The sequence below is a fragment of the Pocillopora damicornis genome, chromosome 11, assembly GCF_964200805.1.
Source record: "Pocillopora damicornis chromosome 11, jaPocDami1.2, whole genome shotgun sequence".
NCBI lineage: Eukaryota > Metazoa > Cnidaria > Anthozoa > Scleractinia > Pocilloporidae > Pocillopora > Pocillopora damicornis.
The window spans coordinates 7050352-7062393 of record NC_142680.1 but is presented as its reverse complement, the minus strand read 5'-3'; the positions used below and the strand labels follow the sequence as shown (position 1 = coordinate 7062393).

Here is a 12042-nt window from a genome sequence, read left to right as displayed (position 1 = left end):
CAATTTGCTTTCAATTGCGGCTTTGCTCTATTGCTTTTGTTGTTTACCTTCCTACTCCTTTCTACCCCCCAATAGTTTGGATAAGTATTCATTCCATACACATGTATTTTAGTGTCGTGTTGACAGATGTTTGGACGTGGACTGTGGTTTGGTTGCCTTAATAACCTTCTTGTTGCTAAGGAGGTTGCTGTCCTCCTCTGTCCCTTTCTTTGAAATAACCATCCCCCAAAGCTATCAATATAGTGTGCTATCTTAGCATTTTGCTACAATATTTATTTACACTGTTAACAAGTAATCCGTACATACCCGTTACTAACCAAGTCTGAGGACCGTACACTACGTTAACGATAAAATTTTTCAGCTCAGATTTATAGCCCGTACATGGCCGAAAAGATAAGGTTCCGTAACTTACAGCGCAGTCCAAGAAAATGAGGTCAGTAAGTTATTTACTATATCTCTGAGTTAAAAAATAGAGAGCTAAGAGATACAATAATACACAATCATATTTCAAATGTAAATAAAAATCAATGTTTTACATTGGTGCTGTAAAACATTTCCAATGCCGTGGTTATAAATGCCGCATTAATAAAAGATACCTCTACTAGACTTGAAAGCAAGCTCATACATATCATCAAGGTGTGCAAAGGCAATCAAATACACACTTGAAAAATTGAATTTCATCACAGGAATTTAACAGCTGTTTTGCAACGTTACCCCTCACCTTAAAATTCAGCTTCATGTTGAACTGTGATACAGTAACAGTGGTGGACGCATTATTTTGGAAAGAGACAGTTAATTTCTCTTCTGCGCGTGGATGAGTATTGTAAAGCCACAACTTAATCCCTCCCTTTTTAAGCTCATTTCCTGAAATCTGAAATGTATGTTGCAGTTAGTTTGTGATCTCCGTTATTTTTATATAACACATCAAAGAGACTCTTGAACACAAACCTGGCATACATTTACAGCTTTAAAATGGGTTCTGTTTACTTACTATGCACCAATATTTTCAGGTTATCTTTCACTAGGTAACAAATTGCATTTTTATCACTAGTTCATTTGGGGGGCGGGGTGGGGGTTGCTAATTTACTAGGTTGACAAAACAAATTTGCAAAGATGTTAAATTATTTACTTAGTTGACGATTTAAGGCCAAATTTTAAATGTGCTCAAAATAGTGGAATAAATAAATAAATCTGGGAAGTTGAAAGAAAGGGCAATAAACGCTTTAAACCAGAATCTAATTCCTCCTTACAGTAATAATGCTGACTTATTTGTTAAGAACACAAGAATAAAGGAAATCATCGTAAGTTCTAGATTGTTAAACGAAATCTCCTTGACACTACCTTGGAAAATGTTAAGAGGAGATTAACAAGAAAATACATACTGATGTTAGGGCGCAAAGGGTTAAAACTTACTGCTGGGAAGAAGGTATGTTTCATTATATCTCCACTGGCCCAAGTCCACTTCATTGAATGTGATCCATCTTTATACCGTTCAGACGATTGTTCAAGTGTTGATGTTGCTGGCACACTGAAGGCATCGACATCAGTGGCGTTCTCAAATGAATACTCTTAATTGGAAGAGACAAGTGAAAATTAGTAAACACACTAAAGAATAATTTGAAGAGCAGTCCCGAGATTTTTACCTCTCATCGTTTAAGAAGATCAGTTGATCAGGGATTTTTTAAATGTAACCCACCCTTTTATTTAATCAAGGATTTTTTTATACTTTAAAATACCATGAAAATGTCTCAATGATACATCTTTTCAGGGTCATTTTCGTTAAATATAACTAGTTTCGGACTGTCATTGGTTTCGAGGCTGGATTCGTTGTTGTCATTTTGTCTGGCTTTTTAACCAAGTCTCCTAGACATCTTGTGACGATGACATGGGTGTTCTCTTGCTCGGGAAAAGTCAAAAATAGCTAAGCAAACAAATATCCCACCATTTGCGCAAATGGGGTGTTTCTGGGAGATACAAACCTAAGTTATAAGTAAATATTTAACTCTCTAAATTGCTTATCAATGAAAATTTACAGAATTATGTAAGCAGGTAGGATGGTCGTGCACGGTGGCCTATAATTAATACATAGATTTAGCCAAGCCTAAAAGCAGAGCTTTTGTTAGTTTATTTTCCAACCCCTCATTATACTGAATAAAAACTGTGATAAAACTATTCAGGAATGGTTTTAGAAGAGTTTCTTCAAGGAGATTTAGGGACCAGTCCGAGGTTGGGGGGAAAAGAATGAGACGAGGTCTGGAACCTGGGGAACGATGTTCTCGCAACTTGCAAGGCGATCAACACGCATGCTAATCAGCGGTATCTTCAAAAAGCTTGGGACTTTCGTTGTAGTTCCTGATGTTTTGAGCAAGTTTTCGAAGATAAGGAATGTTTTCTTCTTCTGATGAAGTGTTTATGATGTCAGTATCAGCGGAAATTATATTCTATTTAGCGTGACTTATAATTTCGGTATGGGAAAATGAGCCAAAATTTAAAGAAACGACGGTAAACTACTTCGCGTTGAGACATTACTGGTTGATTGAAGAGTATTCACGTGAGAACAGTGAGTCAGTAAAACAATACGCCTGAATCGTATGGGCTTCTCTTATATCTTTTCTTGAAGTTGCCAGGTAAGATTGCTTGCCCCACCATTTTTCCCTGACGTTTCAACCTCCTCTGTTTAGCGTAGAAAATTAAAAAGAACACTACTTTTCAACTCATGTTTTAACCTGTAACTTTTTAAACTCCTTCTCTTTTGGCTATTCCTATTTCAGGATTGTCCTCTGGCTGGAAATACACGGCGTCTTTTTCAGATTTTTTTTTCAGTTATTTAATTTGGTAACCTCTGCTGTAATGCATATAATGTGAATGTCTTAAGATAACTTGAGATAATACAAGGATTTCATTTCCATACCACAGAAATCAATTCCAAACATCAACCAAGTTTAAAAGTTGAGTTGATGTTTTTGGCTTCTATTATTAAATGGGTTGAAAAGTTTTAGGTGTTTTTTTCTCACGTTTGGAAATAATTGAATTTTCTGGAAGGTGGAGTTGTTGCAACATCTTAACCCTTTAACTCCTATGAGTGACCAAGACAGACTTTCTCCTTACAATATAAATGCACTATTAACCAGATAAGTGATAAGAAAAAAGAAAAATGTCAACTTGGTGATAATTAGTTGATCCAATACTAAATTCTCTGAACTAACATTCTAAGAATTGTGCGGTTGACAGTCAGGAGAATTATAAATTTGATCTCGGAGTGAAAGGGTTAGCATGAAACGCAACAAATTTTATTGATCTACTGGCAAGTCTTTGTATTGTATTTCAACCCAACCGTTTTCCACAACTTGTGAACACCACTACAAAATAATTAGTGAGGGAAATGGAAAATTTGTGGCATATACATGTTTGAAATGTTATGTCCATAATAAGTTGACAGGATTAATGAAGGTGTATGTTGGAATAGGCTCTCTTGACTGTATCATTAATTTGCTACTTGCTCCTGTTGGCAATGTTTTGATGAGGTCGGGCTATCAGGGCAATGGAACTGAGGATTTTAGTAATAAGTGACTTTTTCAAACCTGGAAACTATCATCGTGAAAGCCACACTTGTGCCTGGTTACTCATTCTTATTCTGATGAAGTAGTTTTACGAAGGATACAATATTTTATTACATAAATTTGATGCATAGGCTGTGCACAAAGCTTTAATTTGACAATACTTTTACAGCCGATACTAACCCCTACGCATAATAAAATGTTAGAAGGATCAGAGGAAAAAAATGATGTGCCATACATTTGCAATATTTCATGAAATTATTTTAAATACATGAATATTAACTGATAGTAGGAGATCTACGAATTGCCAACAGAAGATAAAATTTGGTTGAAAAATTAGAATTCAGAGATTCTTAGAAAAAGAAATGCGCACTAAAGAAAAAGCTCAGCAAACGTTTTTAAAACACCTGCCTGTAACTGTGCGGCATGTATTAAAGTCATTCGTATTAGTCATAATCTCGGTTTTACATGTTGAAAACACATGCACACGCTGATTTCATATAAACCTGTAGTTCAAGCCTGCATTGACTTCATAACTTTGATGCACACCTCAAAAGGAGAACAAATAAATTTCAAGTTTCTATTTATTCAGTTCACATGTAGGTTAGTGAGGTAAAATTGATTCAAACGTTCATACGATGCCGGGTTCAAGAAATTTTCACAACTAATTTATAAGGCTAAACTAGCTAGAACAATCACCCTCGTGTACAAATTAGACCAGATTTGTATTGATAAAAAACAAAACTATCTGTGCCAAGAAGGCAGGCTTTCCTTTCTTCATTTAAAGACATACTGACAGAGGTTATCATCTTCCAAAAGCTTAGTGGAAAGTGAGAGTGAATGAGACTGATAGTGACTATGTTATTTGAATAAATATCGAGAGGATAAAAAGTAAGATATGGCCTGCACAACTCTCTTATTTTAATTTTTAAACCTATAAAGCTAGGGCATTTTTTATCTTGCTATTTTGGTGACCTCTCTGACTTTCTTGCGCGTTTTTCTCGACTTGCTTTACGCCTTTTACTTCTTGCTTTCTTTGGTCGCTCTGTCTCTTTCTTTTCAGCTTATTTTCACTCAAAACGCTCTCTCGACGAGCTTGAATAATATTAATTTCCTTCGGTTGACAAAGCTTTAGCTCTGCCGGTATTGTTGCTTTGCGAATTAATTAGAAATTGCAAAATACTGAGAATTACTGTTCAACTACAACCTCACCGGTTTGATTTCACGCTCAATACGCGGGTTGCAAATTATTTGCTTACGTGGCTTTCACTCGAGTATGAGCACTACATTGCCATCTGCTGGTGTCTCCTGGCGCACACTAATGGGGCATCCAAGTTACGCACGCAATCGTTTTACCTTCTCCCTCACCCTTCAATAACGTTATGGCTCAGATAATGCCCGCAGTACAGTTGGCAGCGCATGCTAAAAGTAGCACCTTGTACGGTCCGTCGTATGGTGTCAAGTTCAAATTTTTTCGGCTTGATGAGTTACCACTATTTCGTATAATTATGAGGTTACGCTGCGCGCGCTGCGAGCTCTGCTATTATCTGTATTGCATAATCTACAAGTACAAATTATCCCCTTTAAGAATTAAATAAAAAAATATCAGAAAGAGAAAAACTCAAGGATGCAAACTGTGAACTTGAAAGGAACAACTCGAGGAACGTTTTGCGTGGATGCCGTTTGAAATTGTGTGATTTTCTCATAAATTATATAGTGCGCGCAGGATTAGTACCAATACAGGCAAAAGTGAAAGTTGGTCCGGCATTATATCTCATAAGAACACACGGTGATCCATCTTATATACCATAGTTCTTGAACAGAGGTTGATTGGGATAATTCAAGGAAAGTTTAAAAACACCGTTCAAAATTTTTTTTTAAGGAATCACCTTAAGTTTGCTCTTAGTATTTAAAAAATGTTTAAAAGACGTTTTTCTCCCCCTCAATCTACAACAAAGCTCTCCATAACACATTGGTGCCAATTTACGACATGGGAAATTTTCCCGCTTTAATTAAATAAAGAAGATTCCTGAAAGCAAAACCAAGAGGAAATCAACGATTGAGGTGTCTTCAAGACTTACTCAAAAAGTTGCAAATGCTGAATACTTCAATAATAATTCACGAGAAGCAAAGTGGCTCTGATCTAAGTTAAAATACACTTATGGATGAACTGAGTCGATAGATTTTTAAACTGTTACCTCTGGCTCCCTCGGTGGTTTTTAAGAGTGAAAGGACAAAGGTCACAAATAGGACAAGACGTAACATTCTCCTGTATGAAAAGAGAAAATATAAACATTGAGTAGAACAAATATATATACATCGTAAATTTTTTTAAGTAAATTGGACCATCTGGCGTTGCAGTGATGATGATACGTTTCACGAGAAAAACTGAACAAAGCATCAGGTAAAAAGATTGATACGAGGAATCAAAGTACTTATGCCCGATGCATAATTCCCCTATTAAGATGACCAAATCTTACCAGTTTTATAAATATAATATCACACTTAAACAAGAATAAGGCAAGTGTTCTTTTGTGGGTCACATTTTCAGTTCTAAAACGTGAAGCTTGAGTTTTCTACGAATTTGATATAAAAGCAATGAATATCACTAGTGTAGCACTTCGCCTTCTGTACTATTTTGTATACAGTTGTTTGAACACTTTCCTTACAGGAAATAATGGTGCCAAACCTACCTTTTGTTCCTGACAATCCCTCTGTAATGTTTGATCCTCAGTTCAGTGAAGATTCATTTTCATAAAACACTCATGCTTTACACCCTTATTTATAGCAAAGTTATTTCACAATTTTTTTAATTATTTTTTAAATAATTTAAAATTTTTTAAATTATTTTTTATTTTTTAATTATTTTGTTAATTTTTTCAATTCATTTATAAAATATTTTTTAATTATTTTTTTACAATTGTTTTAATTACTTTGTTATTTTTCAATTATTTTGATAATTTTTTAAATTCACTTAATAAATATTTTTTTATCAATTTTTATCATGTTTTTAATTCTTTTTCTTTCAATTTTTTTACAACAATTTTTTAAATAATTTTTTATCAATTCTATTAATTTTAAACTCGTGAATTGCGCGCATGCGTAAGAGCGAGTTATAGATACGATCTGGGGAATGGCATTCGCTCGATTGGTCGATTCCTGTAAACTTTTTTTAGATTTTAGGCTTTTGAGTGCATTTCATAGTTTTTGGCGAGCAATAAACAGACGAAATGGCGACCTTTGTTGCTAAGAATAGTGGTGGGGTGAAAAAGAAGCCAATGATAATCTTAAAAGAGTTTTTTTTTATCGTTTTAGTTTCAACAAGCGGCGCCAGCGACTGGCAGGCATGCAAGGTTCACATTAAAATAACAGACCAACCTTCGTTTTTCATAAAATTGTAATTTACAATCCTTGAACTTGAAAACAATCCGAAGATTCATTAAAAAATATCACTTACTGCGTAGCGCTCGGAGTTTACAGATGTTCAAATGCTTTTTCTGTTATGGCGTGAGATTGCGGACAAAATCGATCATTACGTTTCGTCGCATGTGTTTTTCCTGTGTGAAGCAACAAAAGATGCCGGCGACAGACGAAATAACAAGTTAACACGAAAATTAGGTAACACCTAAACAAACAATTTTAGCTACCGATTTTCAGCGAATTTTTAAAGAACAATTTTCTTTTAGGTTTCAAGACAATTTGAAGATTCAACATACATACAACGTACTAAAATGCGAAAGTTACACACCACAAAATTGATAAATAGCCCTGAAATGAAATTCTATCTTGTTATTGATCATACGTTGCCTAGCACGTGACTTAAATTTGCCCAGGCGGAGAACCAAAATAACGGTGACAGGCTTGGCTTAGTTATATCACTCAAAACTCGTTCCCGTTTGTCTCGTTTGATAAAGAGGGAATCGTTAATGTTTTCATTAAGACAGAATTGCCTTGATTTTCTAATATTTACCACGAAAGACAGTAAATTTCATTTTTCACCCACATTTACTTCCAACCTTTTCTTTTGAACCAGAAACAAAAATGATAGACGTTTAAAACACGACATCATCCACCTTGTCAAATCTAATAGTATGATCATTTCAATTGTAATGCCTTCTTATCCCAACGTTACTTTGTTTCTTTGCTACATTAGCGAACACTGAACTACTGCTCGCACTCTAGATATGACAATCAACCACAAAATTACCTAAACCAGATAACATTAAACATAATCTAAAAAATCATGTGTCAATTCACGAGTTTGCTCACAGAGCACTTTGATTTTAAATAATTTTTTAAATATTTTTTTTTAACTGAATTAGCGAGCAGCACTCTGCGAACGGTAGTTGTAAAACGTCTTTATTTTCCGATGCGTTTCGTCTAACTGTTGTAGACTTCTTCAGGGAGTTTTACAAGTTAAAACTAAACGCCCGTATTTATGAGCCATATTTAGCAGCTATACGGGGGCCAGTGACCATAAAGGCTTGGCCGGACATACGAGAAGAAACAGGCAAAGTTGTGAAAAATAAATTTCTTATTATTTTTTAACAATTTGTTTAAACATTTTTTAATCATTTTTAATTCAATTTTTTAATTAATTTTTTTAAGAATTTTATTAATTTTTTATAATAACTTTTTAAATTATTTTTTTAAAAACTGAACTAGTGAGCAGCACTCTGCGAACGGTAGTTGTAAAACTTCTTTATTTTCCGATGCGTTTCGTCTAACTGTCGTAGACTTCTTCAGGGAGTTTTACAAGTTAAAACTAAACGCCTGTGATTATTAGCCATAGTTGGCGGCTATACGGGGGCCAATGACCAAAAAGTTCCCCTTTCATAAACTTTTTCTTGTTGCTAGGGGGTTAAAAAGACTCGAAGGGTATGTATAAATATTTGTTAAGATGCTTCTGAAAGGCAGAAAACTGCAGCACGCTTGAGGAATTATTCTTGTATGGACAAAGATCTAGGAAAGAAATGCAACTGTAGTTAATACAAATAGTAAGCCTAAGGTTACTTCCCACCTTCGCGGGTGTCCTTCGGGAAAAAATTCGTACACGCCCTGGTTTCGATAAAATCCTGGCAAACTAGACATAAGAGGAAAGCTTAATAACTGCAGATTACGATAAATATATAATTTAAGCGACTTTTCTTTTAAGAAGCCGATTATGCGTGAAACGGCAGAAGGTTCTTTTATTGAATTTATTGGGTATCGGATGCCGCAGCACGAGCAAAATTGACCTTCAAGCGTCAATGACGATAGATCAAAATTTCCCGGGAAAAGTAACTCATTGCAGAAACGTTTTCTTTTTTTAATCTCCATCGCTCAGTGGAACGTCGAGGAGAAAGACACAACAATGAGCATAGTTGCCGATGGCAAAGGCCAAAACCGCGGCAAAAATAGAAAAAGCTGCAAAATGTGATGAGGAGCCAGACAACCAATCGACAGACAGCTTTTCAAATTACGATTCGCGGCAATTGCTGGCTGATACTTGCATAACGAAAAGAAAATCAGTTTTCAACATGATGTATGGCAAAGTTTGGTTTGACGGCGACTTCTTTGTTCGAAATCTGCGTCGGCATGGAGCTCCGCCAGCATTAGTCGCTTTCTCAAAGGGATTTTTTTTTTCTTTTCTTGACAGAGTGGTACCTTTCTTTCTTCTTTGGGCCAATTTTTTTACTAATGACTACCTTCCGCTTTTGATTTTTCCATGAGCAAAGATCTTTCCATAAGTAAAGAGCTTCCACGTGTGAGTTTGTAAAGTGCGCGATGTTAACCAAAGAGCTAAATCCATGGTCCCCAAATATATCTTTCTCATCTTGTCCAAAAAATTTTCAAATTTTTCGCAGCTTTGAAAAAAAAAGTAAAAAAGTTTTACAACTACTGTTCGCAGGGTGCTGCTCAATAATTTTTTTAAAAAAATTTAAAAAATTGTTTTTAACATTTAAAAAATTATTTAAAAAAGATAATTAAAAAATAATTAAAAATTATATAAACAATTTTAAAAAAAGTTTAAAAAGATTGTTTAAAAAATAATTAAAAAAATCAATTAAAAAAATCAATTAAAAAATACAATTATTTTCAAATATTGTTTTGAAAAATAATTTTTAAAAAATTATTAAAATAGGTGAATAAATAAATAAATCTGAAAAATTAAAAGAAAGGGCAATAGGCGCTTTAAACCAGAATCTAATTTCTTCTTATAGTAATAATGCTAAATCATTTGTTAAGAACACGAGAATAAAGGAAATCATCGTAAGTTCGAGATTGTTAATCGAAATCTCCTTGACACTACCTTGGAAAATGTTAAGAGAAGAGTATGGAGAAAATACATACTGATGTTAGGGTGCAAAGGGTTAAAACTTACTGCTGGGGAGAAGGTATGTGTCATGTACCTCCACTGGCCCAAGTCCACTTCATTGAATGTGATCCATCTTTATACCGTACAGACGATTGCTCAAGTGTCGATGTTGCTGGCACACTGAAGGCATAAACATCAGAGACGGCCTCAAATGAATACTCTTGATTGGAAGGGACAAGTTGAAATAAGTAAACACACTAATTATTTCTTTGAAGAGCGGTTCCGAAATTTTTACCTCTCATCGTTCAAGAAGATCAATTGAAATATGACCCATCTTTTTCTTTGATCAAGGATTTGTCCTAGTTTAAAATTCCATGAAAATGTCTCAATGTCTCTCCATCTTTTCAGTGTCATTTTCGTTAAATATAACTGGTTTCGGACTAGCATTGGTTTCGAGGCTGGATTCGTTGGTCATATTTTGTCTGGCTTTTTCACCAAGTCTCCTAGACATCTTGTGACGTTGACATGAGTGTTCTTTGAAAATTGCTGGGGAAAAGTCAAAAATAGGTAAGCAAACAAATATCGCATCATTCGTGCACATCGGCTTTTTGATCATAAGTAAATATTTAAATCTCTAAATTGCTTATCAATGATAACGATGGTCCAGCTCGGTGGCCTATTCTTGGTTTTCACCCGTGTGACTTTTGTCTTAAAGACGGTTGCTATCCGCCATGTTGGTGCCTAAGAAATAGTTACAAATGCGCTTGTAGTATGGTGTGAGTAAGTAAAGTAAAGCCTTTATACAGGCCCAAGTGGCTCATGGGACCGGCGCTTAACTCCGATTTCTTTAGCATGAAGCGGCTAGGAGTATTGCTACTCCCCCCTGGATGGGATGCTAGTCCATCGCAGGGTTACTCCCAGCATATTTGCTGGTACCCATTTGTATACCTGGGTGAAGAGAAGCACTGTGAGAGTAAAGTTTCTGCCTAAGAACACAACACAATGACCCCGTCCAAGGCTCGAACCCGGATCACTCGACCGGAGTCGAGCGCACTAACCATGAGGCCACCGCGCCTCCTGTAAAAGGAGGTAAAGTGTGAGTGAGAAAGTAGAAATGGTTCTTTGTTTAGTTTTCGGCTGCGGCAGCAGAAGTGATCGGAACCAAGGGATTGGAATTCATCGAATACCATCAGTTATCAAATTCTTCTTTCGAAGAAGAATTGACAACAGAGAGGAGAGAAAATTGGATACAAGTGATAAGTCGCGGTGACACGATATGAGAATAAAGGTAAAGACAGACCGGCAAGGACTTCCCATGTGGCTTTCGTAGTCGCGTCGCAGTACCACCTTCAAATTATATTTTTGCTCTCACAAGCATGTCTTAAAGAGACTTTCGCTTTTTGTAAAAGATGATCGGAGGTTTTGGAAAATTTGTTTTCAGCAAGGGCTGATTGTGTATCAGACTCCATTGCTCCATCAATATTTATTTTAAATTTTTAATTGCCAGGTGGTACATTGTGACAAAAGGCAATAAACGTTCTTGACCTTTCAGCTTTTGTGTATGTTTAAGGGCCGATTATCAAGAGACAAAGTTGACCCTAACAGAGACCTTTCTTTGATGTTTTCTGGGTACCCTCCTTCTTTGAGGCGTTGTTTGAATTTCAAACGGCCCCCTCAAAATGTTTTTTTTCGAAGAGTTAGTTCTAGGAAATCTTATTGCTTGCCTTTAAGGCAACCATATTTTATGTCTGGTGGGTGGCACGAGGCGAAGTGCGTAAATTGAAGGGTCTCGGTCGGCTTATCAGAGGTTGGCACAGGGAGGTTCCAATCACAAAACACACTGAATTTTTCTATTAAATCAAGCATCATGGAGAACTTCATTCACCAATCACGCGTCGCGTAAAAAGGAGTAAGTACGCTAAGCTAATACTGTAAGATTTCAACCTATCTTATGTATTATTTAAAATTACATTCCATCCAACGTTTTTTATCCAGGAATGAATTGCTTTTCACTTGTCACATTGTTTTTTGTTAGACAAATAAAGACGACTCACTTGTTGAAACTGGAAGCTCCGAGAGTGTTTACTAGGACTTCGTATCGCAATATCAAACATCGAACCATACCTGGCAATTATCGAACACAGTAAAAACAAATTAAAGAATCAGGATTTTTAACACAAGAGTAAA

At 35.6% G+C, this 12042-nt stretch overlaps 1 protein-coding gene across 2 annotated transcripts in view; it reads right to left on the bottom strand.

Annotated features, from left to right (window-relative positions):
• LOC113677156 (uncharacterized) overlaps nucleotides 1-12039 on the bottom strand; it is a 31751-nt gene extending 19712 nt beyond the window's left edge. Inside the window, exons 1-6 of one of the 2 annotated variants that reach the window (XM_089187507.1) lie at nucleotides 11910-12039; nucleotides 10151-10401; nucleotides 9922-10035; nucleotides 5756-5826; nucleotides 1414-1568; nucleotides 722-871 (exon numbers count right to left, since the gene is read on the bottom strand). In XM_089187507.1, coding sequence (XP_089043633.1) covers nucleotides 722-871; nucleotides 1414-1568; nucleotides 5756-5822 — 372 coding nt within the window. In that variant the 5' untranslated portion in view covers nucleotides 5823-5826; nucleotides 9922-10035; nucleotides 10151-10401; nucleotides 11910-12039. Of the gene's footprint in view, nucleotides 1-721; nucleotides 872-1413; nucleotides 1569-5755; nucleotides 5827-6250; nucleotides 9373-9921; nucleotides 10036-10150; nucleotides 10402-11909 lie in introns of those variants that run through there. The other variant, XM_089187506.1, reaches the window with a different exon arrangement.
• Between the last annotated feature and the right edge of the window lie 3 nt (nucleotides 12040-12042).